Consider the following 26,846-nt stretch of genomic DNA (forward strand, 5'->3'; position numbering starts at 1 on the left):
GTCCTGATCCAGACTGGGCCCCATCTGGAATGCTTCCTCTAGAAAAAGAAACGTCAAATTATTGAAAATAGGTTACAGTCAAAAAGGGGAACAAGAAAAAAGGTCAAAGATCTTATCTCTGTCAGGGCCTTAAAGAAGGCCCAAACCCTGCATGCCAGGGAAAAACCCACCATGGTTGGGGAATCCCAGGCTTTCTCCCTTCCCCTGCACTGCCCCCATGGTGATCCTAAAGCAAACAAGGGCAGTGGAGCAGCCCAAGCCCTCCCTTGCCTGCAAAGCAAAGCAGCCCCTGCACAGGGTCTGGAGTCCCACCTCTGCTCCCACCATGGGGGTTTGTTTGTGTCGGGCTGGCTGCCCCAGCCCAGCCCCAGCCCGGGGCACGGTGGGTGCTGGGGGCTGTTGGCAGGGCCAGGAGCCCACTCCCATTTCGTACCCACCCCAGCCCATGCCCCCAGCCCTGCCAAAAGCAGCCTGCAGCTGACTGAAGGATCAGCTGCATCCGCCCCAGCAAAGGGAGAACCTTTGGTTCCCAGCCAGGCTGCGCAGTGCCCAAATCTGGGAGCATCCCCCTGCGTGTGGACTGATCTGCAAATTCCCTGTGGAACCTGGCTTTGAATGAGATGTCAGAATCAAAGTCCACCATCTTCAGCCTGCCGGAGACCAGGTGGAGCAAGAGGTTGTCATCCTTGGCGTTGTCCTCGCTGTCCCCAGCAGCAGCAGCCCCACCTGGGACAGCTTCTCCAGGGGCTCCTTCTCCTTCCCTGGGCCAGACCTGGCTGTCAGGGCTCTGCCCAGGGCCCCAGCCATCCATGAACCATGGCAAGCAAAACCAGGGGGATGGTGGCCCCCAGTGCTTGCCACACCATGTCTCCAGCTCAGCTCCAAGCCAAGAGCTGTGTCTTCCCTTCTGCTGTGCCCCTGCTCAGAGCTACAGGCAGGACAAAACCTGTCAGGTTGTCTTTGCCACTGAGTGCCAAGAGATGTGTGGAGCTGTTACCTGCCAGGCCCCTGGATCCAACTGTGCACATGGATCTCTCCCATCTTCTAGGGCAGAGGAACACCCTGCACCCAAGGATCATGGAAAAGCTCTTCTAAGGATGGCCTGTTCAAGGACTGCATGGACAAACCCCTCTTAATGACATCCTGGCACTCTGGTGAGAGAAACCAGCAATCACCAGTCAGTTGGAGAAGTTGCCCCCTGTTCCTGTGTCCAGGCCATGCTGGGTGTGCCCAGAGCTGGGCCTAAACTTCCCCATCAATTCCATGTTTTGGAGGAGAGCAGGAGAGCAGGACATGTGTCACCTCCTCAGCAGCTGCCAGAGTGAGATGTTCACGAGGTGCTGCTGTCTCCCAGCCCTGGCTTTGCCCCTGTGCCCAGCAATGAGACTCCACCTTGAGAGAGCCGTCCTGCGAACAAGATCTGCCCCAGATATCTCCTGGCCCCTCCTGAATGGGAGCTTCCCCATGACCAGGTGGTGCAGCAGGAGGCCCAGGGACCAGATCGTCGCTGCCTCGCCATGGTAGTGTTGGTGGTGGATCCCCTCTGGTGGGCTGTAGGACAGGGTTCCTGTGGAACACAGACAGTTCATCAGGGGGATGCTGCTGCTCCCAGAGCCTGGCCCCAGCACCCCTGGGCATGCAGGGGCTGCCCCAGTGGCACACAGTGTGACCGCTGCCCTCTCGCAAGCACCTGGGACTTGTGTACAGACTCAGGGTTGGAAAAGAAGCCACTGGTGCTGGAAGAGGCAGCAGAAACCCTGGGAAGACACAACCATGACACACAAAAGAAAAACTCACCCAGTAGTGGAGAAAACCCCCTCTCCTCCTGCTTGCATGGCCCCACAAAATGTTAATAAGCCAAGGCAAACAAGGGGAGCACAGCAGTCCAAGCCCTTCCTCGCTTGCACACCAAACCGTCTGGGGCACGGGGTCAGACCCCCCTCTCTGCTACCCCCATGGGGGTTTTTGTAGGGCTGGCTGCCCCAGCTCTAGCCCCAGCCCAAGGCACAGTGGGTGCTGAAGGCTGTCAGCAGGGATGGGAGTTGGCCCCCTCACACCCCACTCAAATCAGCCTGGCTCCATCATTAATCCCATCCCGGCTGCAATAGGGGAAGCCCCAGTGCTGCACCTCAGCTGGGCCATGAGATGCCCAGGAGCATTCCCTGGCAGGGCTCACCTGCAAACTGGGTGTAGGCTGTGTCTTGGAGGAAAGTGCCACAGCCAAAGTCGATCAGTGTCAGCTGCCCGGTGGCCAGGTCGAGCAGGATGTTCCCTGGTTTGATGTCCCTGTGCAGGACCCCGCAGCTGGGGCAGCGCCGCACGGCCTCCAGCACCTGGAGGAGCAGCCCCCGAGCCTCCTCCTCCGGCAGGAACCCCCGCTCCGCCAGGAAACCCGACAGGTCCTGGCACCGCTCCGGATGCTCCAGCACCAGCACAAAGCTGTCGGGGAGCTGAAGCCACTGCAGGAGCTGAATGCCACCAGCACAGCCAGAGGAGACCTTGTCCAGCAGCACGATCTCCAGGGCTGCGCTGGTGCCGTGGGGCTGCGGGAGGAGCACGATGCCGTCAGTGGGGCTGATGCCGTGCCGGGGGTCGGGAACCCCTCGGCCAGCCCGGGATGCTCTGCGCCCTGCGCTGGCCCCACGCCCGCTCTCCCTCCAGGCGTCCTGGCAGCTCCCACCCTGCCGGGCCCCGGCTCATCCCCGCCCGGCACGGCCCGGCTTCTGCCGCTGGCCCGGCTCATCACCAGCTCGCCCCGGCGCCGGACGCGGTTCCCTGGCACCCTTTTGATGGCCACCTGCGAGCCGAGGGCAGCAGCGGGCTGAGCTCGCCGCCTGCCCCGCACAGCCCCATCCTTCTCCTCCTTCTCCTTCTCTCCCTCCTCCTCCTCCTCCTTCCCCTCCTCCGCGCCCGCCGCCGGCCCCGCCGCTCCCCGGGCGCCGTCCGAGAGCCGCGTGGCCGCGCAGCCGCCGCCGCAGCCGCCGCTGCCCAGCAGCGAACCCGCCGGGGCCGCTCCTGCCGGGCCTCCTGCGCCTTCCCTGCGGGCGGGACGCGGCTGTCAGCGCTCGGCCCGGGCCAGGAGCGGCCCCGAGCGCCGCCCGAGCGCCCCGGGCCGGCCATGCCCCGGCGTTCGCTCCCGGCATCCCAGATTCGCCATGAAATGGGAACCCTGAGCTTGTGGAAGTGCCTGAAGGATGCCCTGTTCCTCTGCAGGGACACTCGGGCTGAGACAGGAGCCGGAGCCCTCTCTGGGGAAGCCTCCTCCGAGCTGGAATTTGTGCCGTGCTGGGAGAGGAGGAGGAGGGGAGAAGGCTGGCGCTGTGTGGCAGGAGCAGGAGGTTTGGGCCGCAGGACATTCCGTCTGCGCCGCTGCCCCGCAATGGGCAGGAACGCTGTGGGGAAGACTGGGGGACACTGGAGCGGGATATGGATGGCACTGGGGGGAACTGGGAGGGCCTGGGAATGAACTCAGGTGTATTGGGAGGGACTGGGCTGTGCTGGGAGGGACTGGAGAGACACTGGGGCTGTACTGGGCTGTACTGGGGATGAACTGGGCTATGCTGGGAGGGACTGGAGGGGCACTGGGGCTGTACTGGGCTTTACTGGGGATGAACTGGGCTGGGCTGGGAGGGACTGGAGGAGCATGGCTGATGTACTGGGCTGTCCTGGGGATGAACTGGGCTGCACTGGGAGGGACTGGAGGGGCACTGGGGCTGTACTGGGCTGTACTGGTGATGTACTGGGCTGTACTGGGAGGGACTGGAGGGGTTGAATGCGCTGTTCCCGCCCCCACTGCCTCCCATTGGCCGATGCTCCCGCCTATCACAATTCCAACCAATCAGCGCCAGGGATCATGGCTTTGGGGGCGGTGCCTGGTGCCTGCGCCATCTTTTCTTTTTGCCTACAACTCCCGTCATGCTCTGCGGCCCCATAGAGCTCCATTAAAGCCGGGACTACAACGCCCGTCATGCCCCGCGCTCCACAGAACCTCGGTACCGCCCCCATCTGTCCCTTCAGTGTCCCCCAGACCTTCCCGGACCCCCAAGTGCCCCTCAGCGCCCATTCGGGACCCCCAAATTTTACTGGCAAAGTACAAAAGAACAATGAACTTTGGAAAAGTGTTTAATACAAATCCAATCCAACTTAAATCACTTGTCACAGCAGTAACTTCATTCCCTCAGCCCATTTAGCCTGGAAATCCCTAAACACTGAAGTTGATCAGGTACCCAAAACTGTTCCATATAAAGAGCATTAGAAGGAGAGGAAAGAGAGAGAGAGACAGGAAGACAGAAGCTCCACAGAAAGACACACATGTGGCTCCCAGCTCCCGGGGCTCCAGTGTAGGTGAGACACAAACTCCAGGAGAAGGCAGAGTCCATACCAGGGGCTGACCTTGTGCTCCTTGGTTTTAAGCCCCTGGGCCTTCGTGGGCCGCCCCCCAGCTGGGACATCTGATATCTCAGGTGTTCAGAGCTGGGTCAGCACTGTCCCAGCAGAGTGACTGATTGACAGCTCAGCCCAAGGTGTCTGGGGACATTGATCTCATCCAGCCTCTGACAGCGACCATGGTGACACTGGGGAACCTCATGGAGCCTCATGGAGCCATGGGTCAGTTGTGACAAGGCAGGTCCAAGGACACCCTGGTGACACTGGGGAACCTCATGGAGCCATGGATCAGTTGTGACACTGTGGGGACCTCGTGGAATCAGAGGAGACCATTGTGAAACTCCCATGGATCCAAGGGCCCAGGGTGACACTGTGCAGCCCAGAGTGTCCCGGAGGAGCCATTGTGACACTGTGGGTCCCCATGGAACCAAGGGAACATGGGACAGGCTGATGCCTTAAGTTTTAGCTTCCATATTTTCCCAATTCTGTCCTGTATCTGTAACTCTGAACTTCATGCAGAGTGACAGCAAGTTCTCCTCATGGTGTAGTCAGACAAAACAATCCTTTTCCAGCCTGAGAACCAAGGACACCGCTGCAGCTTCAGGCCCAAAAAGTGAAAACAACAGCGAATTGAGGAGATCAGACTGCGAGGGTGGGGCTGCATAACCTGAAGGTGTAATTGGACAATTAACCCCAATATGGAAATGAACCAAATCTTACAAAAGTGTGAAAATGCGTGACCTGGCGTCCATCCTGGGTGTACCCTCGGCCAGGCCCTTGTACTGCCCAGGTGAATCCTTTGAAGGCCTTTTTAATAAATCCCCACTTTACTCCTGTAACACTGTCCAGCCTCTGCTCTAGGTGGCCTCTCAAGGCATCAAGGCCTGGCTGGCTGGGCCACCTGGGGGCCACCTGACAGGTCCAGCTGACCTTGGCATGTCCAGGGCTGCTGCTCATCTGCCCCTGGAGCACTGGGGCTCGGTGATCTCCTTCCTGTGGAAAGAACTGTCCTTCTCCTCCAGGTGCCAAGGCCAAAATTTGGATTCCTCTTCTTAGTTTGCTTCTATGCAAAGATTGTTCCCAGATGAAATCTGCCAGGACAGACAGACCTGGCTGGCTTGGCCACCCAGGGGCCACCTCTCATCTTCCTGTGAAACACTGGGACCCTGTGCTTTTCTTTCTTATGGGAAAAAAACACCTTTCACATCCAGGCACCCATGGCCAAAGTTGGGAATCTGCCTTCAGGATTCCCTATATCCAAGGATTTCTCCCAGGTGAAAGCTTCCAGAAGAGACAAGTCTGGCTGGCCTTGGTCTCCAAAGAGATGATTCCTATCTTCCTTTGAAACACTGGGGCTTTGTGCTTTCCTTTCTGATGAAAAGAACTCTTCTTCCTGCCCAGGTGCTGATAGCCAAAACTGAGATTCCACCTTCAAAATTCTGAATATCCAAGGATTTCCCCCAGATGAAAGGTGCCAGGAGAGACAGGTCTGGCTCTCTTGGTCTATGGTGACCACCACTCATATCCTTCCAAAACACCTGGGCTCCACGCTTCTCTTTCCTATGGGAAAAACCATCCAACTCCACCAGATGCCCATGGCCAAAGTTTGGAATCCTCCTCCAGAATTCCCTAGGTCCAAGGATTTCTCAGTGACAAAAGCTGCCAGGACAAACAGGTCTGGCTGGCTCGGCCTCCCAGGAGCCTTCTCTCTCTGCTTCTGGCCCTGCAACACTGGGGCTCTGGGCTTTCCTTCCTATGGAAAAGAACCGTCCTTCTTAACAATGCAGAAATGGCTGAAACTGGGGTTCTACCTCCCAAATTCCCTATATCCAAGGGTTGCTTTCAGACAACAAAATACCAGAACAGAGAGGTCTGGCTGCTCTTGGCCTCTGATGGTCACCTTTCATCTGCCCCTGAAACACCGGTGTTCTGTGCTTGTCTTCCTATGGAAAAGAAGCGTCCTTCTCCTCCAGGCAGCCAGGTCTGAAACTGGGATTCCACCTCTAAAATTCCCTATATCCAAGGACAAAATCTGCCAGCACCATCTGATCTGGCTGCCCTTGGCCTCTGGTGGCTGTGGCTCATCTGCCCCTGGAACGCTGGGGCTGGGTTGTTCCCTTCCTGTGGAGACCATGGTGGCACGGTGAGGACCTGGTGGAACCATGGAGTCCATTGTGACACTTTGGGGCCATGGTGACACCGCGGGGCTCCATGGAACCCAGAGACCACCATGACTCTGTGGGGCCTTGTGGAACCGTAGAGACCATTCCGACCCTTCAGGGCCTGGTGTCACTAAGGGGGATTGTGACACCTCAGGGCCTCCTGGAAGCAGGGGACCATTGGGACACTGTGGGGCTCCATGGAATGAGGGGAACAGGGAACAGGTCTGGCTGGCTTGGCCTGCCAGGGGCCACCTGACAGGTCTGGCTGATCTTGGAATGTCAAGGGCTGCTTCTCATTTGCCCATGAACCACTGGGGCTCCATGCTTTCCTTTTTATGGAAAAGAACTGTCCCTCTTTTCAGACATCCATGGACAAAATTGGTACTTCCCCTCAAAAAATTCCTGTATGCAAGGGTATCCGCCAGAAAAAAACCTGCCAGCTCTGGCTGGCCTTGGCCTCTGGTGGTGGCATCTCAGTTGCCTCAGAAGCACTGGGGCTCTGTGCCTTCCTTCCTGCAGAAAAGAACTGACCCTCTTGTCCAGGGGCCATGGCAGGAACTGGAATGTGGCCACCAAAATTCCATCTATCCTAGGATTGCTCCCAGACAAAAGCTGCCAGGACAGACAGTTCTGCCTGGCCTTGGCCTCTGGTGATATGAGCAGAATGTTTTCCTTTGCAAACACCTTGGACAGGGCCCAGAGATCTCCCGAGCTGGGTTTTGCAGGCCTCAAGAACATGACCCATGCATGGAGGCTGATGTGCCTGGGCTCAGCTGTGAAGAGACTGAGGACAGATCAGGAGTGGCCTGGCAGGGCTTGAAGGGTGGATTTAGAAATGGTGGAGCTTTGCTCCATAGTGGGAATCAGGCAGGGAGAGAAATTATGCCCCAAATGCAGCTGGGGAAGTCCAGACTGGACACATGAGGAGAGGAATTTCCCTCCCAGGGCAGGGCTGTGGTGCAGCACATCCCCAGCAGGAGCCTGGAGCAGCCCAAGGCTTTGTGTGGCCAGGCAGGGGCAGCAGGAGGCAGAGCTGCCAGCAAAGGAAGGGCCAGCGAGGTGGGGCAGCCGGGGGTGACGACAGCCTGCAGGGACAGAGGCGCAGGGCAGGGACACCGTGGGACAGCCTGGGCTGCAGAGGGCTCAGGGATGTGCAGCAGCTGCAAGGCCCTGACAGAGCCAACCTGTGCAGCCCTTTGGCCATGGCTGCTGGCCCTGGGCCTGAGGCCACGAGGGGACAAGTGACCCTTGCAGCCCTGGGGCCTCAGTGCCTCCTTGTCCCTGCTCAGCAGCCTGGCAGGGGCCGCCCCATGGTCCTGCCCTTGGCACTGCACATCCCCACATGCCAGTGCCCATCCCGGGAAGAGCCCTGAGCAATGAGGGAGGGACAGGATCTGCCTTGCCAGGGGCTGGGGCTCAGGCCTGGGCCCTTTGCATTCCTGAAACACATCCAGGTTTGCTCAGCACCAGAGACACCTTTCCCTTGCATGTGCCCAGCTGTCATCTCTGCCTCCAGTGTTCTGCTCTGACTGGAACCTTGGTACACTTTCTGAGTCGTGTCCTCAGTGGGACCCATTAAAACTTCAAGAAACTTTGGAGTTTTAATTTAACTTTGAGTTTTTGAGAAGTTTTTTTGAAGACTCTCAGGGGCTGAGTCTGATGTAAATAACACAAAAGCCCTGAGGGGGTCATTAAAGTTTTCTTATTCGAGTTGTGGAGAAAGATTTTAAAGTGCTTGTAAGAAATACACATTCCTATTTTAAAGGGTGTATTTTATTACATTTATCTTTAGATCAGAGGCGATTGCAGCATTCTGTGATTGATATTGAGCCAGGGTCTCTCCTCAGAAGCTCTGGCCTGCTCAGAGAAGCTGTGCCCTGAGCTCTGGCCCAGCGTGGACAACCTTGCTCCACATTGCCCCAGCCCATCCTGTCTGTCCTCACTCACCTGGGACCTGCTGTGCCTGCAGAGCTGGCTGCACCCAGCCTAAGAGAGGCTTTCCCTTTTTCTATGTTTGGAGCAATCTAAAACTCCTGAGTTTCCCCATGAAAACAGACACCTTCCTCAGGTGTGTGCCAGCCCAAGGTGCCACCAAAACCACTCCAGACGGGCCCTGGGCCAGCTGTGAGGGTGGATCATCAGCCCCAGCTGCACTGGACACTGCAAGGGGCTGTGGCCATGGGCACTGCACTGACCCCACTGCTGGGTTTGGCTGCCACGGCAGCCCTGAGAAATTAAACTGTCCTTGGAAACACTGGGGAGGACTGGGACATACTGGGGAACACTGGGAATGCTGTGGGGTACACTCAGACACACTGGGAGTGAAACTGGGAGTGAAATTGGGAGTGAAACTGGGGGATACGGGGACAAACTAGGGACATTGTGGGGAAGACTGGACAATACTGCGGCATACTGTGGATGACATTGGGAGGAACTGGGAGGGCCTGGGAATGAACTGAGCTGGGTTGGGAGGTGTTATAAATTGTGACACGGCAATTTGAAGTGTCTTAATCCAATAAAGCAATTTTATTTAAAATAGCAAGCGAGTAAGGCAGGCAAAGCACAGCGCTGGGCGGCCGGGGAGTCTCCTGCTCCACCAACGGCGCGCAAAAATGTTCTGTCCCAACCTTCCTTTTATCCCCCCCCTTCTCCTTGCAGGCGTGACTCTCCAGATGTAGTCTGAGTCTGGTCGTTGTGATAGCTTCTAAGTCTCTTCTTTTGAGATACAGGAAGCAGACCAGATACACACACCCAGGACTCTAATCTCAACCTCCTTATCACCTTGTAAGCAAATAAGGATTTCAAAGACACACCAGTACATTCTTATGCAAACCAAGGTAAGCGAGTATATCACAGTGAACAAATGATTTTCCACTTATCTCAGGAGGGACTGGAGGGGAACTGGGGTTGTACTGGGCGGTACAGGGGATGAACTGGGCTGTACTGGGCTGTACTGGAGACGAACTGGGCTATGCTGGGAGGGACTGGAGGGGCACAGGGGCTGTACTGGGGATGAACTGGGCTGTACTGGGCTGTACTGGGGATGAACTGGGCTGTGCTGGGAGGGACTGGAGGGGCACTGGGGCTGTACTGGGGATGAACTGGGCTGTACTGGGAGGGACTGGAGGGGTTGAATGGCTGTTCCCGCCTCCGCCGCCTCCCATTGGCCGAGGCTCCCGCCCATCACAGCTCCCAACCAATCAGCGCCAGGGATTATGGCTTTGGGAGCAGTGCCTGGATTCTGCGCCATCTTTTCTTTTTGCCTACAACTCCCATCATGCCCCGCAATCCAATAGAGCCCCATTGGGGCCGGGACTACAACGCCCGTCATGCCCCGCGCTCCACAGACACACCCCCCCCCCCCTCCCCCAGTATGCGCTCCCATCTGTCCCATCAGAGTCCCCCAGACGCTCCGGGATCCCCAAGTGCTCCTCAGCGCCCAATCGGGACCCCCCAAAAGCGTTCTCGGATCCCCTGAGTGCTCCCAGCCCCACAGAACCCCGGAACAGCCACTTCTGGGAATTCCTCTCCTCTCATCCCCCACGGCTCCAGAGCCCCTCAGAACACAGTTCTGCGCCTAAAATTCCTGTCGCGCCCTGCGCCCTAAGGAACTCGGTTAAATCTGCCTAAGCCCCCCACGAGTGCTCCAGAGTCCCGGGGAGCTCAAGTCGCAACTTGGATGCAAAAGTGTCCCCCGAGGCCTTCTCGGGCCCCAAACGCCGCGTCCGAGCCACTTCCGGGACTACAGCTCCCATCATACCCCGCGGCGCACGGGCAGCGCTGTTCCAGCCGGGACTTCATCTCCCGTCATGCCCCGCGCCCCACCGAGTGCCGCTGCCGCTGTGCCTGGAACTCCCGTGATGCTCCGCGGCCCCGTTACACCGCATTGTACCCGCGCCTACAACTCCCATCAGCCCCCGCGCCCCAGCGAGCCCCGCCCGAGCCCCCCGAGTGCCCAATCAATAGCAATAGTGGTCAATGAATTAATGAAGGGAATTGTGTTACTTAGAACCAATGACCAATAATTTTTTGGTTACAAAACACATATAGAGATTTTTTTATACAAGCATTAAAATGAAATAATAAAATATCGAATAATATTTTTATGCATAAGCAAAATAATATTTTAATTGTTATTAAGCTAAAATTAATTAATTGAATTCATTTATTAAAATTTAATTAAATTTTAATTATGAAGAAAAATGCATAATTTTTAAAAAATGTTTTGGCATGTCAGTCTCAGGTGGGCAATATCTGTGGGTAAGGGGCATGTGGTAAATGGATGTGATTCATGCTGAATAAGTTGTGTCCTAGATTGCAAGGCAAGATGTATTCAATTGCCATCTGTTAGAGTTTGGTTCACTGCATTGTTTATTTTATCTTTTAATTTTCTTCCCTAATAAAGAACTGTTATTCCTGCTCCCATATTTTTGCCTGAGAGCCCCCTTAACTTTATAGCAGTTTACAGGGAGGGGGTCTACATTTATTTTTTTCCCCATTTCAGGGGAGGCTCCTGCCTTCCTTAGCAGACTCCTGTCTTTGCAAACCAAGACAGATTTTGGCACCCAACGTGCAGCTCGAAGGCAAAGAAACAAAAAAGGGAATAACAGTTCTTGAGTAATCCAAGTTTTGATTTTTGTGTGCTGCTACAGAAACCTGGCTAGGGGGCACCCTGTGCTCCAGCCTGCCCTGGTTTGGGTGACACGGAATCGTGGCTGCATTTCTCCATTTTTAAGCCCTGATCTAAACATGGCTCCTACAGCCAAGGCTGCTGTGGCTGTTCTCCGGTTTGTTTTATGGGTGAATAAGGGGAAGAATTCATGGATTTTTAACTTCCTCTGGGAAGCAGGCACATGGATTCACAGCTATCACACACTAACTGTGTGCTTTTGGGGTTAGTTTAATAATGGCACCTACTGTGAGGAAATGACACCGGGGGAAATTTTCTCCCAAGCCTTTAACCATCTCTTCGGGGCTGCCCCACCAGTTTGTGAAGGGCTCAGATCCACTCCAAATACCAATGATATCATACAGGGGCTGTGTTGCTGTTAGCCCTGTTCTATTTGGCACTGAGAGACAAGGGAAGATTAACCTGGATAACCACCCTGACACCCACCCCAGAACCTGACACGGCCCCAGAGACCAGGGATGCTGCTGCCCCAGAGCCTGACCCTGCCCCACAGCCAGCCCAGATATGAACCACCCAGACTGGGTGGGGGTCTGGTGAGGGAGATGCAGGAGATGCTGAAGGAGTGCATTTCCCCAGTTGGTCAGAAGCTCTCCCCCTGCCCCAAAAAAGGAGAGTCTGATGGGGCAGCAGTGGAACCCACAAATGTTACATCTGTCCAGGTTCCAGCTGAGCCACAAAGGCAGCCACAGCCAGCAGCAGTCACTGCTGGAGGTCTGAGATGGAATCAGAGCACCCAGATAAGGGAAGGCCCTCACAACTCACAGGGGAGCCAGAGGTTGCGATTATCACCAAAACCCTGATGTACAAAAGTCTCCATAAGCTGCACAAGGACATTGAACGACGGAGACGTGAGGCTTATACAACCTGACTGCTTCAAGTCTGAGACCTCATGGGTACAGGTGTGCAGCTGGATGGTGGTGAGGCAAGGAATTTGGGACCCTTGACCCAGGACTCAGGTATGAATCCGATTTTTGTAAGGGAGCCAGGGTCCCTTTCCCTCTGGGAGCGGATTTTAATGAGTGTCAGAGAGAGGTTTGTCCACAGGGTGAGAATGAAGGAGCACCAACACAGAATGTGCTGGAAAACCCTTAAGGAAGGGATCCAACAGCTGATGGAAGTGGCAGCATTGGAGGTGCTCTTTGGGAGGGATGGACAGCATGATAATGACCCTGACAAGGTCAGGTGCACAGGGCAAATACTGTGGAGTCTGGCAAGGCTGGGGCCGTCTCAGTACACCACCTCCATTGCCACAATTAATGCCGATAACAGCCGAGAGACAGTGGGCTCTGCTGCCAACAGCTGAGAAATTGTGAGAGTATGATCCATGGCCCAGCGCAGGCTCATGGCTCTGCTGTGGGCAAGGAACTCAAAGAGGAGATGAGGGAGATGAGGGAGGAGGTGAGGAGGAACAGTTCCCACATTGCCCCAGTGCGAGTCACAGGCCCCAAAGTCAGAGCCCAACATTCCCCAGCCAGAGAGAGAGGGTACGCCCCACGGGCTGGCCTGGACCTCTTTCTGCGTGACCATGGGGAAGACATGGGAAGGTGGGATGGGAAACCCATTTCTGTCCTGGCACCGCGGGCGCGTCAGCTCAAGGAGGGAAACACTGACTGAGCGAATTCCAGTAAAGTGAAGGCAGCCTCAACCTCCCGTGACCGAGCTGCCGAGTATGATTTGTCAGATCACCTTTAAAATACCTCTACCATGTATGCCTAGGAAAGAAATAATAACCAGGTTTAGAGGGGCCCTGTCTCTAGCCAGGGAGAGGCACTGGAAAACTGGATCTTTTGGTCAGTGTGGGTCCAATGTCCTGGCATGTCTGAGTCACAAAAATATGAAGCCTTAGCTGATACTGGTCGTGTGCAATGTACCCTAATGCCATCAGGACACGTGGGGGCAGAACCTGTTTCCATTGCCGGGGTGACGGGGGGGATCGCAGCAATTGACCCTGGTGGGAGCCGAGGTGAGCCTGACTGGGAAGGAGCAGCAGAAACATCCATTGTGACCAGCCCAGAGGCCCCGTGTATTCTGGGCATAGACTTCCTCCAGAACTGCTGTTACAGAGACCCAAAGGGATTCAGGTGGGCTTTTGGCATAGCTGCTGCAGAGGCAGAGGACATTAAGCAATTGAACACCTTGCCTGGACTATCAGAAAACCCATCTGCAGTAGGACTCCTGAGGGTGGAAGAGCTACGAGTGCCAATTGCCACCTCAACAGTGCACAACCGTCAATATCAGACAAATCGAGATGCTTTGATCCCCATCCACCAAATGATCCATGAGCTGGAGAGCCAAAGGGTGGTCAGTAAGGCCCACTCACCCTTCAACAGCCCCATTTGGCCTGTGCGAGCCCCACTTGTCTGACAGAGAATGGAGATTGACTGTGGACTTGAATGAAGTGACTCCACTGCTGAGCGCGGCTGTGCTGGACATGCTGGAACTCCAGCACGAGCTGGAGTCCAAGGCAGCAAAGTGGTACACCCCTGCTGACATTGCTAACGCGTTTTTCTCCATTCCTCTGGCAGCAGAATGCAGTCTTCAGTTTGCTTTCACCTGGTGGGGTGTGCAGTGCACCTGGAACCGACTGCCCTAGGGTGGAAGCACAGCCCCACCATCTGCCATGGCCTGATCCAGGCTGCACTGGAAAAGGGTGAGGCCCCAGAACACCCACAATACATCAATGGCATCGTTGTGTGGGGGAGCACAGCGGCAGAAGTGTTTGAGAGAGGTTGGAAGATCATCCAGATACTGCTGGAAGCTTCGCCATCAAGAAGAGCAAAGTGAAGGGACCTGACCAAGAGATCCAGATCCTGGGAGTGAAATGTCAAGACGGAGGCGCCAGATTCCCACTGAGGTCATCAACAAGATCACAGCTATCTCCCCACCAACCAACAAGAAGGAGACACAAGCTTTCCTAGGTACCATAGATTTTTTGAGAATGCACATTCCCGAGTATAGATAGACTGTGATTCCTCTCTACCTGGTTACCCACAAAAAGACCGATTTCCACTGGGGCCCTGAGCAGCAACAAGCCTTTGCCCAGATCAAGCAGGAGATCGCTCATGCTGTAGCCCTTGGCCCGGTCAGGACAGGACCAGAGGTCAAGAATGTGCTCTACTCTGCAGCCGGGAACCATGGGTTGTCCTGGAGCCTTTGGCAGAAGGTGCCTGATGAGACTCGAGGCTGACCGCTGGGATTTTGACGTTGGAGCTACAGAGGGTCTGAAGCCAACTGCACCCCAACAGAGAAGGAAATCTTGGCTGCCTATGAAGGAGTTCAAGCCGCCTCGGAGGTGATTGGCACGGAAGCACAACTCCTCCTGGCACCCCGACTGCCGGTGCTGGGGTGGATGTTCAGAGCAAAGGCTCCTTCTACCCACCATGACACCAGAGCTCCACGGAGCAAGTGCATTGCTCTCATCATGCAGCATGCCTGTATTGGAACCCCAAATCACCCTGGGATTTTGGAAATAATTACAGACTGGACGGAAAGTGAAAAGTTTGTTCTCACTAACAAAAGAGGAGAAGGGAGAAGTGACACGGGCTGAAGAAGCTCCACCATACAACCGACTACCAGCAGAGGAAACTCGCTACGCTCTTTTCACTGACGGTTCCTGTCGCATCATAGGGATGAACCGGAAGTGGAAAGCAGCCGTAGAGCCCCACATGACAAGTTGCACAAGCTACCGAAGGAGAAGGTGGATCAAGCCAACTCACTGAACTCAAGGCCGTTCAGCTGCCCCTGGATGTTGCTGAAAGGGAGAAGTGGCCAAAGCTCTACCTTTATACCGGATGTGGATGGTAGCCAATGCTCTGTGGGGCTGGCTGGGAAGGTGGAGAAAGGCCAACTGGCAATGTAGAGGAAAGCCAATCTTGGCTGCTGATATATGGAAAGACATTGCCTCTCGGGTGGAAAAGCTGACGGTGAAAGTCCGTCATGTAGATGCCCATGTCCCCAAAAGTCAGGCTAATGAGGAGCACCAAAACAATGAGCAGGTAGATCAGGCAGCAAGAATAGAGGTGTCAAAGACAGACTTAGATTGGCACCCTAAGCGGGAGTTGTTCCTGGCTCAATGGGCTCATGATGCCTCAGGTCATCAGGGCAGATATGCCACCTACAAGTGGGCACAAGACCGAGGGCTGGATCTATCCATGGACAGTGTTTCCCAGGTTATCCATGACTGTGAGACATGTGCTGCCATCAAACAGGCCAAGAGAGTGAAGCCCCTCTGGTATGGTGGGCGGTGGTCCAAGTACAAGTATGGGGAGGCCTGGCAGATTGACTATATCACACTGCCCCAGACACACCAAGGCAAGCGCTATGTGCTGACCATGGTGGAAGCCACCACTGGATGGCTGGAGACCTCCCCTGTGCCTCATGCCACTGCCCGGAACAGCATCCTGGGCTTGGAGAAGCAAATCCTGTGGAGACATGGCACACCTGAGAGAATTGAGTCTGACAACAACACCTATTTCAAGAACAGCCTTATCAACACCTGGGCCAGAGAACACGGTATCGAATGGATATATCATATTCCCTATCATGCTCCAGGTGCTGGCAAAGTTGAACGATGCAATGGAGTCCTTAAGGCCACCCTGGAAGCACTTGGTGGGGGAACATTTAGAAACTGGGAAATTTACCTGTCAAAAGCAACCTGGATGGTCAACACCCGAGGGTCCTTCAGTCGAGCTGGTCCTGCCCAGTCAGAACCCTTACACACAGTAGATGGAGATAAGGTCCCTGTAGTACATATGAAAGGTATTTGAGGGAAAACTGTTTGGATTAATCCCACCTCAGGCAAAGACCAACCCATTCGTGGGATTGTCTTTGCTCAAGGACCTGGTTACACTTGGTGGGTAATGCAGAAAGATGGGGAGACCCGCTGTGTACCACAGGGAGACTTGGTCTTAAGTGAGAACTGGGTGTAAGATTTCATGGTGTGCAGATGGAAATAGAATAAGGGGTGGATAATCTGGCTTGTAAGATAAGCATGTATTCAATTTGCCATCTGTTGGAGGTTGGGCAGGTATCTTCTGTTAAGTTGAAATTTTCTTATCTCTTCCAAGAACAATGTCTCCCTCCGGGGAGATATCTTCTGTTAATGGCCACTGAATGACTCACTGCATGACTGGTAAAGTTACATCATCCCATTGTGAGATGCTTCACCCAGAGGGAGGAGCCAAGCATTCCTACCTGCAGAAACTCAGCATTTTTTGGCACATCAGGGCAGCCTCTTTGCTGGATTCCCAGAGGAGCAGCTTCTTCTCTGCTGGATCCCCAGAGGAAGACCAGGCCCATCTACTCTTTCACCAGACCTTCAGAGAAAACTACACCCTTCTACAGCATCACCTCTTCAGCAGCATTTCTTCTGCCACTCCAGGAGGAGCAGCCACCATTTAACTGGACTATTACCAACACCCTGACTCCTCAGGGTGTCAGGTTTCTGACTCTACCACTAATTGTGTTTGTACTAATTACATTTTTTTTTTTAGTTTTTTCCTAGTAAAGAACTGTTATTCCCATTCCCATATTTTTGCCGGAGAGCCATTTAATTTTGAAATTGTAATTCGGAGGGAGCGGGTTTACCTTTTCCATTTCACAGGAGGCTCCTGCCTTCCTTCACAGACTCCTGTCTTTTCAAACCAAGACAGGTCTCTGGCCAGGAACAGCCTGGTTTGGGTGCCAGAAGCGCAGGCAGGAGTTGAGGCAGGTGAAGAGGCAGTGAGCAGCTTGTGTTTGTAGAGAGCCTGGGGCTGCACCTCTGAACCTCCACCTGGAAAGGCACTTGGGGGAATACGAGCTACAGCTGGAGTGCCTGTCCTGAAAGGACATGAAGGCCTTCAACCTTGCCAGCGTTTCTTAAGGGTGTGTTGGTGTTGAGCAGAAAAGCTGCACATTTGAGTAAAGGCATTTGGAGGACAGGGGCTTGCGTCTCAAGGAAAGTGCTTTCCAGGGAGCTCCCAGTGAGGCAGGTGCGAGTGTCCCCCTTTGGCTCTCTGTGCTCCTTTCAGTCCTTGAGGCCCACTGCACTTGGCAGAGGGGCAGGGCAAGGGAGAAATCTGTGAAGAGCAAGTTTGGCATCCACCTGGACCTGCAGAGACCAACCCAAGCACCTGCAGCAGCGTATGTTACCCCCCTTTGGAGAGAGGGGTGAGGAGAAACATCTCTGTCCAGCCATGAGCCCCAAAGCTCTCTGTGGGAGCTGTGAATTAAAAGGCCTTTACACACTCACTTTTCACATCTTCCCTGTCTGCTGTGTTGCAACTCTTGGCAAGATGCATTTGCCTCCTGCTTGCTGGGAGCTGCTGTGGCCCAGGGCCAGCACAGAGCTGGGCTGGGTGGGCCAGGCAGAGTGGTGGAGAGTCTTGGCTGATCTTGGTGTGTGCCTGGCCTCACAAAAGGCTTGGAAGGTTTGCCTGCCAAGGTGTCCTGCTCACTGGCTCTCCCTGTGCATCTTGGAGAGCACAAGGTAGGCATTTCTGGCAGCTGGGCATCAGCAGGCCTTCCAATGGGGGCGTGTTGTGGAGCGAGCCCAGCTGAGATACCCTGAGAGGAGCCCAGGGCTCCTTGCTCCTCTCTGCTGGCCCGTGAGCGTCTGTCTGCTCTCGGGATGGCCCTGGCTGTGTCAGGGCTGCTGCGTGGGCACGAGACAGCCGGTCCTGTCCCGCTGGGTCCCAGCAGTGCCTGGCAGCCATCCTGCATCCACGTCAGGATGCTGGCCAAGAGAGGCCCTGGAAGCTGGGCCAGCTGATTTGAAGCTTTTGCAGGTGCCAACAGGTCAAGGCCAACAGTGTTCCCTCAGGATACAGCATTCCTGAGGGGCTTCCCCAGGGTTGCCTGATGCCACCCACTCCTTGTGGCAGCAGTTGCTTTCCTGTGGAAGGTTCTGCCTTCCCCAAGAGCACAGAGGGAGCTGGAGAAAGAGCTTGCCAGGCTGCTCTCCATCCTTTACCAGGAGCCCTGGGTGAGCAGAGTAGTCCCAGCTGAGCGCAGATGTGCCAATGGAAGAGCCGTGCCAATGGAAGGCTCGGTGGGAAGGATGATCCAGGATCCATAGGCCTGGCAGCCTGAGCTTGCTGCCGGGGAAGGCCTTGGAGCAGATCCTCCTGAGTGCCATCCCATGGCATGTCAGGGAACCAGGGGGTCTGCGGGAGGGAGGGAAACTCTGCGGAGGGATGGGGACAGCTGGGGGTCCTGGCAGGATGTTGAGGGCTTCTGTGCGGTGTTTGCAGGGTGTTGGTGTTGGAGGTGTGTTGGGGAAGGAGCTGTCTGGGAGGTGAGAGGTCTAGGCTGGAATTTGAGTCCATTTGAAGGCAGCATCTGTGGTTTGGCACAGCTTTGCTTATGGGACGCAGAAAAAATATCTGTGACGGCTTCTGTTCATGGTCCTGATTCTGCTGCAGGGAACAAGAGGGGAGAGCTGTACTTTATTGGCCACTTAGATCTCTATCCCGGGGCAGGGTTAACCATTTTGCCATCTACTCATTGTTGCCAGCAGTTGCTCCAGGTGTTCCAGCCAACAGCCCCTGCAGGCAGGAGCACAGCCCCCAGTGCCCGTGGGTTTGGCTCCCTCTGGCACAGAAGCCCCCAGGGACACAGGTCTCTGGGGCAGGAGACGGCACCAGCCCTGCCAGGGCTTTGGGGGTGGCAGGTCTGCTTGGGCAGGGACTCTGCCTCACCTGCTGGTGTCAGCGCTCCCCGGGCCCCAGGGCTCAGAGCAGCATTCCTGCCCTGGCCCACAGTTCCTTGTGCGTGCTACACCCACGGGTTTGGGATGGCCACGAGCCGGGATGTGTCCCGAGGAGGCCGTGCCAGCTTCTGTGGAAGGCCCTGTGCCCTTCCCAGCGCGGCTGCATCGGCAGCCCTGGGGGCTCCTTCTGCTGCCCTGAGCCCGCAGAGCAGGGCAGCGTTTGCTGATGGTCTGAGCCCTTCCTAAAGATCCTGCTGGGCTGTCTCAGACACTTGAGGCCAGGGATTCCTTCCAACCTGGGCCACTTTGGGTGGGCAGGGGGCAGCCCCAGCGCAGGGGCAGTGTGTGCAAGGGCCCTTTGTGACACATGCAGCATGGAATGGAGCCCGGCGTCCAAGGGCCCTTGCTGACACGGTGCAGCATGGAATGGAGCCGGGTGTCCAAGGGCCCTTTGTGACACATGCTGACATAGGAGCTGGAAGTGGCAAGAGCACGCCACAGTGCTCAGAGCAGGCGAAGGGACAGGACGGGACAGAGCGGTGCTGTGAGGAGCCCCCGCACAGCGCGCTCGTTCCTGTCCGACCCGGAGCTTTTCTGAGGCATTATTCCTGCAGCAGACCTCGAGGCCAGACCATAGGACTCAGTAACCTGCGGCCTTCCGAGACTTCAATTCTGCAGGTGCCCTTGAGGGCAGAGCGTGGGACTTGGTACCCCAGAGTTTTCCAAGGCATCTCTCCTGAGGGTAGCCAGAAATCCAGTCAGTGACATGGGGCAGGGAGCCCTGAGAGTGCCCAAGCTGACCTGGATGGAGGAGGAAGAAGGTGACCCTGCAGCTGCCCCAGCACAGGAGACTGAATAGGTGGTGCTGTTCCATCCACCACAGGAGGGTGAGTGGCAGAGCCAGGCTGCAAGGCCGGTGCCTTCAGCCAGCTTGGCCCCATCCCATCCCATCCCATCCCATCCCATCCCATCCCATCCCATCCCATCCCATCCCGTCACATCCCATACTCTGGTGACATGTCCATGGACAGGACGGAAGAGCGGCCCGGGCAGTGTTGCCTTCATGGGAGGCAAGGGCGACCTGGTTGCAAGGAACAGCACGGCAGCCCAGTCTCCCCTGGTCCACTCGGGCTAACGACACACGCAGGACACCAATGTGGTGGACGGTCGAAAAGCCTTTATTATCTTATCTCATGGGTTTAAATAGTCTTGGGGGACTCTGCTACGTCACGGGGGGTTGGCAGGGTCTCTAGGGTTAGTCAGGAGTGGAAAACTACTGGGTTAGGTTTGGTTACATTCTTTGGGGTAATGGATAACATGTTGCAGGGTGAGAGGGGGATGGGGGTCTTTCTTTCTGTCACATCCCGAAATCTTCCGTTCGCCTGTCCCTATCTACTACATCTCTCCCCTCCTTTTTATAAATAAAATGAGGTAGTTGTAGATATAGGCACTGGAGTGAGGTACAAACTTGTAACTTGGTAAGGAAAAAAGGGGTTTGGTAAACCTGAGTAATTCTCGCAAGGTGAGTTTCGAAGGCTTTTGCAACTGACTGTGTTCGCAGTTTTTGGTTTACAGCATTTGTTGCTGTCCCACGAACAGAATGTTCGCCCGTTCTAGACGGGCCTGAACAAACGAGACTAGCTTGTTTAGCAGGCATGGTCTTATGGTAACAGCTAAAAGCAGTATTGCCAGTGGACCTACCAGGGCGGAAATTAAAGTGGTGAGCTAAGGTGATTGATTGAACCAGGATTCGAACTAGCTCTGCTGGGTTTCCCTGTCTCTCTTTCTCTGAGCCAGTCTATCTTGGAGTTCTGCCATGGAGTTTTTAACGACTCCTGTATGATCTGTATAAAAGCAGCATTCCTCTTTTAAAGCTGCACACAGTCCTTCTTGTTGCATGAACAAGAGGTCTAGTCCTCGCTTATTCTGTAAAATTATTTCTGAAAGCAAAGAGACTGATTTTTCTAGATAGGAGATGGATTTCTTGATCTTCTACAGGTCTTCGTTGATGGTCATTTGTAGCTGAGAGAGTCCGTGCTGTTGGGTTGCGATGGTTGAGAAACTCGTGGCTGTGCTAGCTGCTCTCAGGCCAAGCAGCATTGCGATAGTTATACCTGTGATTATTTCTCTTTTGTGGAGTTTCTCAGGTTCTTTGAAAAGGTGGTACACTTCTTTATCTGAGTGGTACAGGACCTTAGGAACAATCAGAACTTGGACACAGAAGTCGATAGAGTCATTAAATTTGGCAAGGAACACACAAGGACTCACTCCGGATCGCTAGCAAACCCACATTCTAGATGCGGATGGGACCACCTACTTATTGGTCTTTCTGTTGGGCTTGACAACTTTAGTGCAGAAGTTGCTTTTTTGCTTTGCTAAAGTTGCATTGCCAAAACATTTGCCCTGTCCTGTGATTTGACTCAGGGTGATTCTTCTGCGGGGAGTGTCCCATCTGCACTGGTGGGGGGCATCGGCTGTGGAGTAACTGAAGGGGGTGTTTAAAGCAATGCCTTCGTAGAAAGGGGGTTTAACATTATAACAAAGCTAACAGGAGTTAGTCAGGTTCGGTTTGGTTTCGTTTAGGGTTAGAAAGGTAGCTTTTAGTATACGAAAGTTTGGGTTTGGATCGGACTTGGCTGTGCAGCTTATCTGGAAGGCATCTGTATGGCTAGCCGGGGTGTCGGTGACTTTTGGGGGCAAGGTTTTGGGGTGGGTTGTGTTTTTTTCTTTTTTGTATGAAGCGTTATAGCTACTAATTGGGTGCTTTTCCAAGCTCGGGACGGCTTTTTCACTCCGTTCACTGGGGGGACTTCTTTGCATTGCCAGTGTCGTGGCTACAGTGCTTGGGGAAAAATCGAGCAGTGTGCTCCTGTGTCTGCCTAAAACTGAAGCCCTATGACGTGGGGGTCCTGACTGCCATAAAGGCAGCACGTCCCCCACACCTTCGGGGGCTCTTTTCCTATTTTCATGGCCAGGGCTACCCAGGGGTCCCGTTCTGGGGCATCTCTTGCTGACTCTGCGGCACGGGCGCTGCTTGCGGTGGTAGTGGGTACGAAGGTACCGCAGGCTTTGTTGCGAAATTTGCTGGTGAGGGTACGAAGCTGGCTGCCTCCTGTGGGGGTATGGGGTATAAGGGCACCCCGTCTCACTGGGGGTTGGCATAGATGGGCTGCCTTGCATTCGCGGCGGGAGGAGGCTGAGTGCAGCCCGCACGCCCCTTCTCTCTCCTGTTTCCCTGGGGCTGGGACCTGCAGTCTTTGGTGAGGTGCGCCTTCTTCCCGCAGCCCCAACAGGCTCTTCTCGGGCGTGTTTGGGGTGGAGGCGCCGCGGCAGGCTGCCATGCCGGCTGGGGACCATTCAGCGCAGGCTATTTTTATTTCTCCCCAGTCGGTAAACTGGGCTGGTTCGTATTGTGGCTGCTTTTCCGTGCGGCTTAAAGCTTTACTCGGTTTTGTTTTAAATTGCGTTGGCTCTGTTTCCTCCGTCTCAGAGTCCCAGCCGGCTTCCGTCAGCTCTTCTGAGCTGCCGGAGCTGCTGTCGGACTCCGAGTCGGAAGTCGAATGCCAGCGCACTTCCGGGGCTCGGTGCCGTTTTGTGCGGCTCCGACCCCGCTCCTCCCCCCGGGGGTGGCACTGCTGCCGCCCCCGGGCTCGCCCTGCCTCCTGCAGGGGGGGGTTTCTCCCTTACATGGTAGTGGCGTCAGGCGCGGCTGCCAATTGGCTCCGAGCCCTCTGCCGCTCTCCTTCTCTTTCTCCCGCACACGCGCATTAGCAAAACTCCGCGCCTCTGGGCTCTTCGCGCCGAGACTGCCCGCGCCCCGCCCCTCCCCTTGGCTGCCGGTGCCATTTTCAAAGGGGTATGGAGGTGGCGTGGGTAGGATCTCCTCCAGAGCCACGGCCTCCGCGCCTCTGGCTTCCCCCGCCAGCCTCCGCCAACAGAACCCCGCGCGCCACTGCACTTCTGGCAGCGGGCCACTGACCGGCGGCGGTGGGGTGGATGGGGAAGCCGCGGATTTTTGGGAAGGTTCTGTGGGGGGATTTGGGCTCTGGTCTGGGGAGGGGGGGTGACGCGCTGGGCCCCCCCGGATCCCCGCTCCCGGGCGGATTACCCTCAGGGGCGGTTTGCGTTGCCGCTCCTACGCCTAGCTTGGGTGTAACTAATAAACACGTACGCGCTGCTCTCCATGTCTCTTGCTCTTCTATTGCTTTGCGTAGGGCTTTCTCGACTTTGCCCCATGCCTTAAGGCATTTGCCGCTGCCTGAGGATTTCGTGTCCTCGGCCAGCATGGCTGTGCATTTTTCCCATATTTCTGGATGCAAAACCTCCACAGGGCGTTCAATTGCCCCAAGCTCAAGCAGCCTTGCTATAGCAAGATAAAAGTCTTTGGGCTTAGACTCAATTCCCCATTGCTTATGAACCTCACTTATGACCCTGGCGATGGCGTCTATGACGATCGTGGGTCCGGGGACGTCTCCCCCGCCGAGAACATGGTTTCACCGTTTTGGCCGCTGCTCTTGTCCAGGTGACACCCGCTACCCGAGCGAATTTTTCCCGGGTTTCGGCACCAGATATCTTCCCTTCATGGGAGGCAAGGGCGACCTGGTTGCAAGGAACAGCACGGCAGCCCAGTCTCCCCTGGTCCACTCGGGCTAACGACACACGCAGGACACCAATATGGTGGACGGTTGAAAAGCCTTTATTATCTTATCTCATGGGTTTAAATAGTCTTGGGGGACTCTGCTACGTCAGGGGTGGTTGGCAGGGTCTCTAGGGTTAGTCAGGAGTGGAAAACTACTGGGTTAGGTGTGGTTACATTCTTTGGGGTAATGGATAACATGTTGCAGGGTGAGAGGGGGATGGGGGTCTTTCTTTCTGTCACATCCCGAAATCTTCCGTTCGCCTGTCCCTATCTACTACAGGGCAGACACCCCACAGTGGCCGTGCTCCATCCACCTGGGGCATCCCGGGGCTGTCCCTGCCTGGGCAGCGCAGGGCTGGGCTGTGTTCTCCGGCCTCTCCCGCAGCCCCTCAGCTTGGGCTGCGCTCGCTCTTTGCCAGGTGCAGCCCTGGACCAGACACAAGAGCAGGAACCCGCCCTTGGCCGCTTCCACAGAACAGCGCAGGTACCTGCAGCCATCCCCACCTGCGCTGGGCCTGCTGGCACTGCTCAGCCCAGCAGCACACCTGCAGCACTCCGTGGATTCTTGCCCTTCTCCTACAGCTCGTTTGCAAATTCATCAAGAGAATTTGGCAGGATGAGACCAGCGCCATGGGCCCTGGGCTCAGAGCATACTCAGAGCTCCTGGGACATGAGACCAGTGCCACCCTGCTGGATTTGCTTGTGCAGAGGGGTGTTTCCAGAGCAGAGCAAGTAGGCAGCTGTGGCCAGGCTTCAATTCCCCCATGAGTCACACGGCTTCCCAAGCCACAGTGCTGGCCCCTGTGAGCCTTTGAGGCCATCGCAGTGCGGCGGGAAGGGAAGCACTTCTCTGGGGACACTGGGAACACTGCTCCCTCTGGCAGCTTTCCAAGTCTCCCTGTGCCTTCTCCAGGTGCCCGCCATGGTGAGGTACATCCACCAGTGGCTCATGGCCAATGATTCTGCTGAGCATAGGCTGGACAACGCCCTGCTGTATCTCACAGAAGCACAGCCAAATGACGCAGTAATGACACTCCTGCGTGTGGCCCCATCCTGTGACAGGTATGGGGCCCACCTGCCCAGAGGGCTCAGGGCTCCCCAGCCCATCAGCCTGCACAGCCTGTCCCAGGTGTCTGACCAACAGAGAGTCCCAGGGCCCTCTGGCTGCTCCCTTTCCCAGCCCTGGCACGTCAGCCTCGATCTTGCTACCATGCGCCCTCGCTGCCCCTCAGGGGCCTGTCCCCACAGGGCTGGGCTGTCTGACTGCTGCTGGAGAGGGGCAGTGGGAAAAGACAGAGCCGTCAGTCAGCCCGGGCCCCTAGAGATGCCCAGGCCACGGTGCTGTGTCTGAGATCCCCTGAGACGGAGCTCTAACCCTGCAGAGCTGCCATGGCCATGTGGAAGAGCATCATGTGCACGCCCTGGACTGCAGAGCTGGCACAGCAGATACTCCTGGATGTGCTGGGGAGCTGGCCAGAGCACAGCACGTGCACCTCCGATGGGGACAAAATGGGTGTCTTTGTCCTGGCTGTGAGTTTCTGCCAGTGGCCTTTGCTGGCCCCAAGGCCACCTCTCCAGCAGCTCTCCATCCTCCTTCCCCCACGGTGTCTCCCTGCCTCAGGCACTTGGCCGAAACCTGGCCTCGGGGCAGCTCCAGGGCCACCAGGCCCGGTGCTCCCCCTGTGTCTCTCTGGGCCTCTCCCTCCCGTGCTCGGGCCCTGCCACCCGAACACCTCAGCACTGAGCGCTGTCTCAGGGGGCTTTGTCCTTTGCAGGCAACTGTGGTGATATGGAAGATCCTCCAGGAGTATTGTGTCCCAGTTATAGTGATGGTGCATTTCCCACAATTATTTTTGCATCTGCTCTTCCAAGTGTTCTTCAGCACCAAAGAGATGCCAGAGGAGGTCGATACCTTCTGGAAGGGATGCCAGGAAGAACATGGCCTTGCCACCAGCCCCAAATAGTGCTCCATCCCAGTCCTTCTGTCCCTGCCACACAGCCAGGGCAGGAGCCAGTGTTCCCAGTGTGACCCGGGCTTTGATCTGCACTCAGGTTTGCAGTGAGGACCCTGAAGTCCCTGCTGTGCCAAATGGACTATGAGGATCTGGTGGTGTCAATGAAACGCAAGCATGGCTGGGACACACTGCTCTGTGCTGACACCCACCATTATGCCGTGGATCTGCTGGCCAGGTGAGACCCCCTTCTCCCCATTGCTCCCTGCATTTGTGCTCTGTGTCTGGGGTATCCCACTCAGTCCCCGTGGCTGTGGGCCAGAGGGACGAGGGACAGCCAAGCAGACTGGGAAAGGCTGGGAGAGGAGGGTGCCCAGTAGCAGCCTCATCTCCAAGGGCCCAGGTCCCCCTGCAGGGTGGGGGGTAAAGACAAGAACTGCGTCAGTCTGGCCTGGGAGGGGCTTCCCCCCCCGGCTCAGGGTCTTAGTGTCGTAGGAGCGGGCTACCAGCCGGGTAATCATTATCACTGACTCCATGTATTGCAGAAGTATGATTAATAATTAACTTTATTAGGAAACCCATTGTTCTTATAGATAGTTATGATATAGGTAGATTTAATTGGTTTTCTAGTATAAATACTATCACCATTAGATAATTAAGAAAGCACCCTTTGGTAGACAAATCTCCGTAACATATTCCATATGTTCACAATACCAGTTGCAGCATGTTAAGATAAGAATGATTTTCATTCTTTCCTCTGATCTTCTCAGACTTTCTCAGGCGATGCCTGGGAAAGTTGTCTGTTTCTCTCTGAGGCCAGAGAGCTGCTGCCACATCTTAGTGCCATTTTCCTCCTTGCAGAGAGATGCGCAATGAATCCACCTGCTTGTGCAAAAGCATCTCATGATGTCTCCTTGAGTTTCTCAGCAAAGAGATGCTGTACTGGCACTTCCCTGCCCTGGCATTCCTTGTGGAGGTGAGTCTGAAGGCTGGCGCTGCCTCCCAGCTCTCTGCCCTCTCGCAGCCGCAGCTGCCTGGGACGGTGCCCACGCCCTGTGCTGCTGCCTGGTCCCCGCCCTGTGCAGTTCTGGGCTCCTGCCGGCCGGGTCCCCTGTCACTGCCCTGTGCCTTTCAGGTCCTGCATTGCCTGGACTTGAGAGCATGCAGTGACAGCATCATGGATCTCTTGTCGAGGCACTTGCTGAGTGAGCGCACAGAGATGCGCCGCCAGGTTCTGTGGGCCCTCCTCTTGCTCAGGGATAATCCCTCGCTGGTAAGGAGGGGCAGCAGCTGAAGCCGTGCAGGCAGCGTGGGGCTGGGGAACGCA

General features: G+C 55.7%; 1 protein-coding gene across 1 annotated transcript; it reads right to left on the reverse strand.

The window, feature by feature from the left end:
* Positions 1-397: 397 nt before the first annotated feature.
* Positions 398-22,269, reverse strand: LOC146764398 (uncharacterized). Its single transcript, XM_085564723.1, has 4 exons — positions 22,220-22,269; positions 21,944-22,040; positions 2,177-2,543; positions 398-1,757 (listed from the first exon to the last, which is right to left on the reverse strand). The coding sequence occupies exons 1-4, from the start codon at positions 22,267-22,269 to the stop codon at positions 1,243-1,245; spliced, it is 1,029 nt and encodes a 342-aa protein (XP_085420849.1). The 3' UTR covers positions 398-1,242.
* Between the last annotated feature and the right edge of the window lie 4,577 nt (positions 22,270-26,846).

Source organism: Lonchura striata, chromosome 34 (genome assembly GCF_050655825.1).
Source record: "Lonchura striata isolate lonStrDom1 chromosome 34, ASM5065582v1, whole genome shotgun sequence".
Lineage (NCBI taxonomy): Eukaryota > Metazoa > Chordata > Aves > Passeriformes > Estrildidae > Lonchura > Lonchura striata.

What these genes read in the sequence shown, in the direction of transcription:
- LOC146764398 (XM_085564723.1), bottom strand. Translation starts at nt 22,269, where the DNA reads ATGGCAGCCTGCCGCGGCGCCTCCACCCCAAACACGCCCGAGAAGAGC. An exon ending in AACACGCCCGAGAAGAGCCT is followed by an intron (nt 22,041 to 22,219) that starts GTTGGGGCTGCG and finishes ATACCCCCACAG; the next exon opens with GAGGCAGCCAGCTTCGTACC. An exon ending in AGCCTACACCCAGTTTGCAG is followed by an intron (nt 1,758 to 2,176) that starts GTGAGCCCTGCC and finishes GTGTCTTCCCAG; the next exon opens with GGTTTCTGCTGCCTCTTCCA.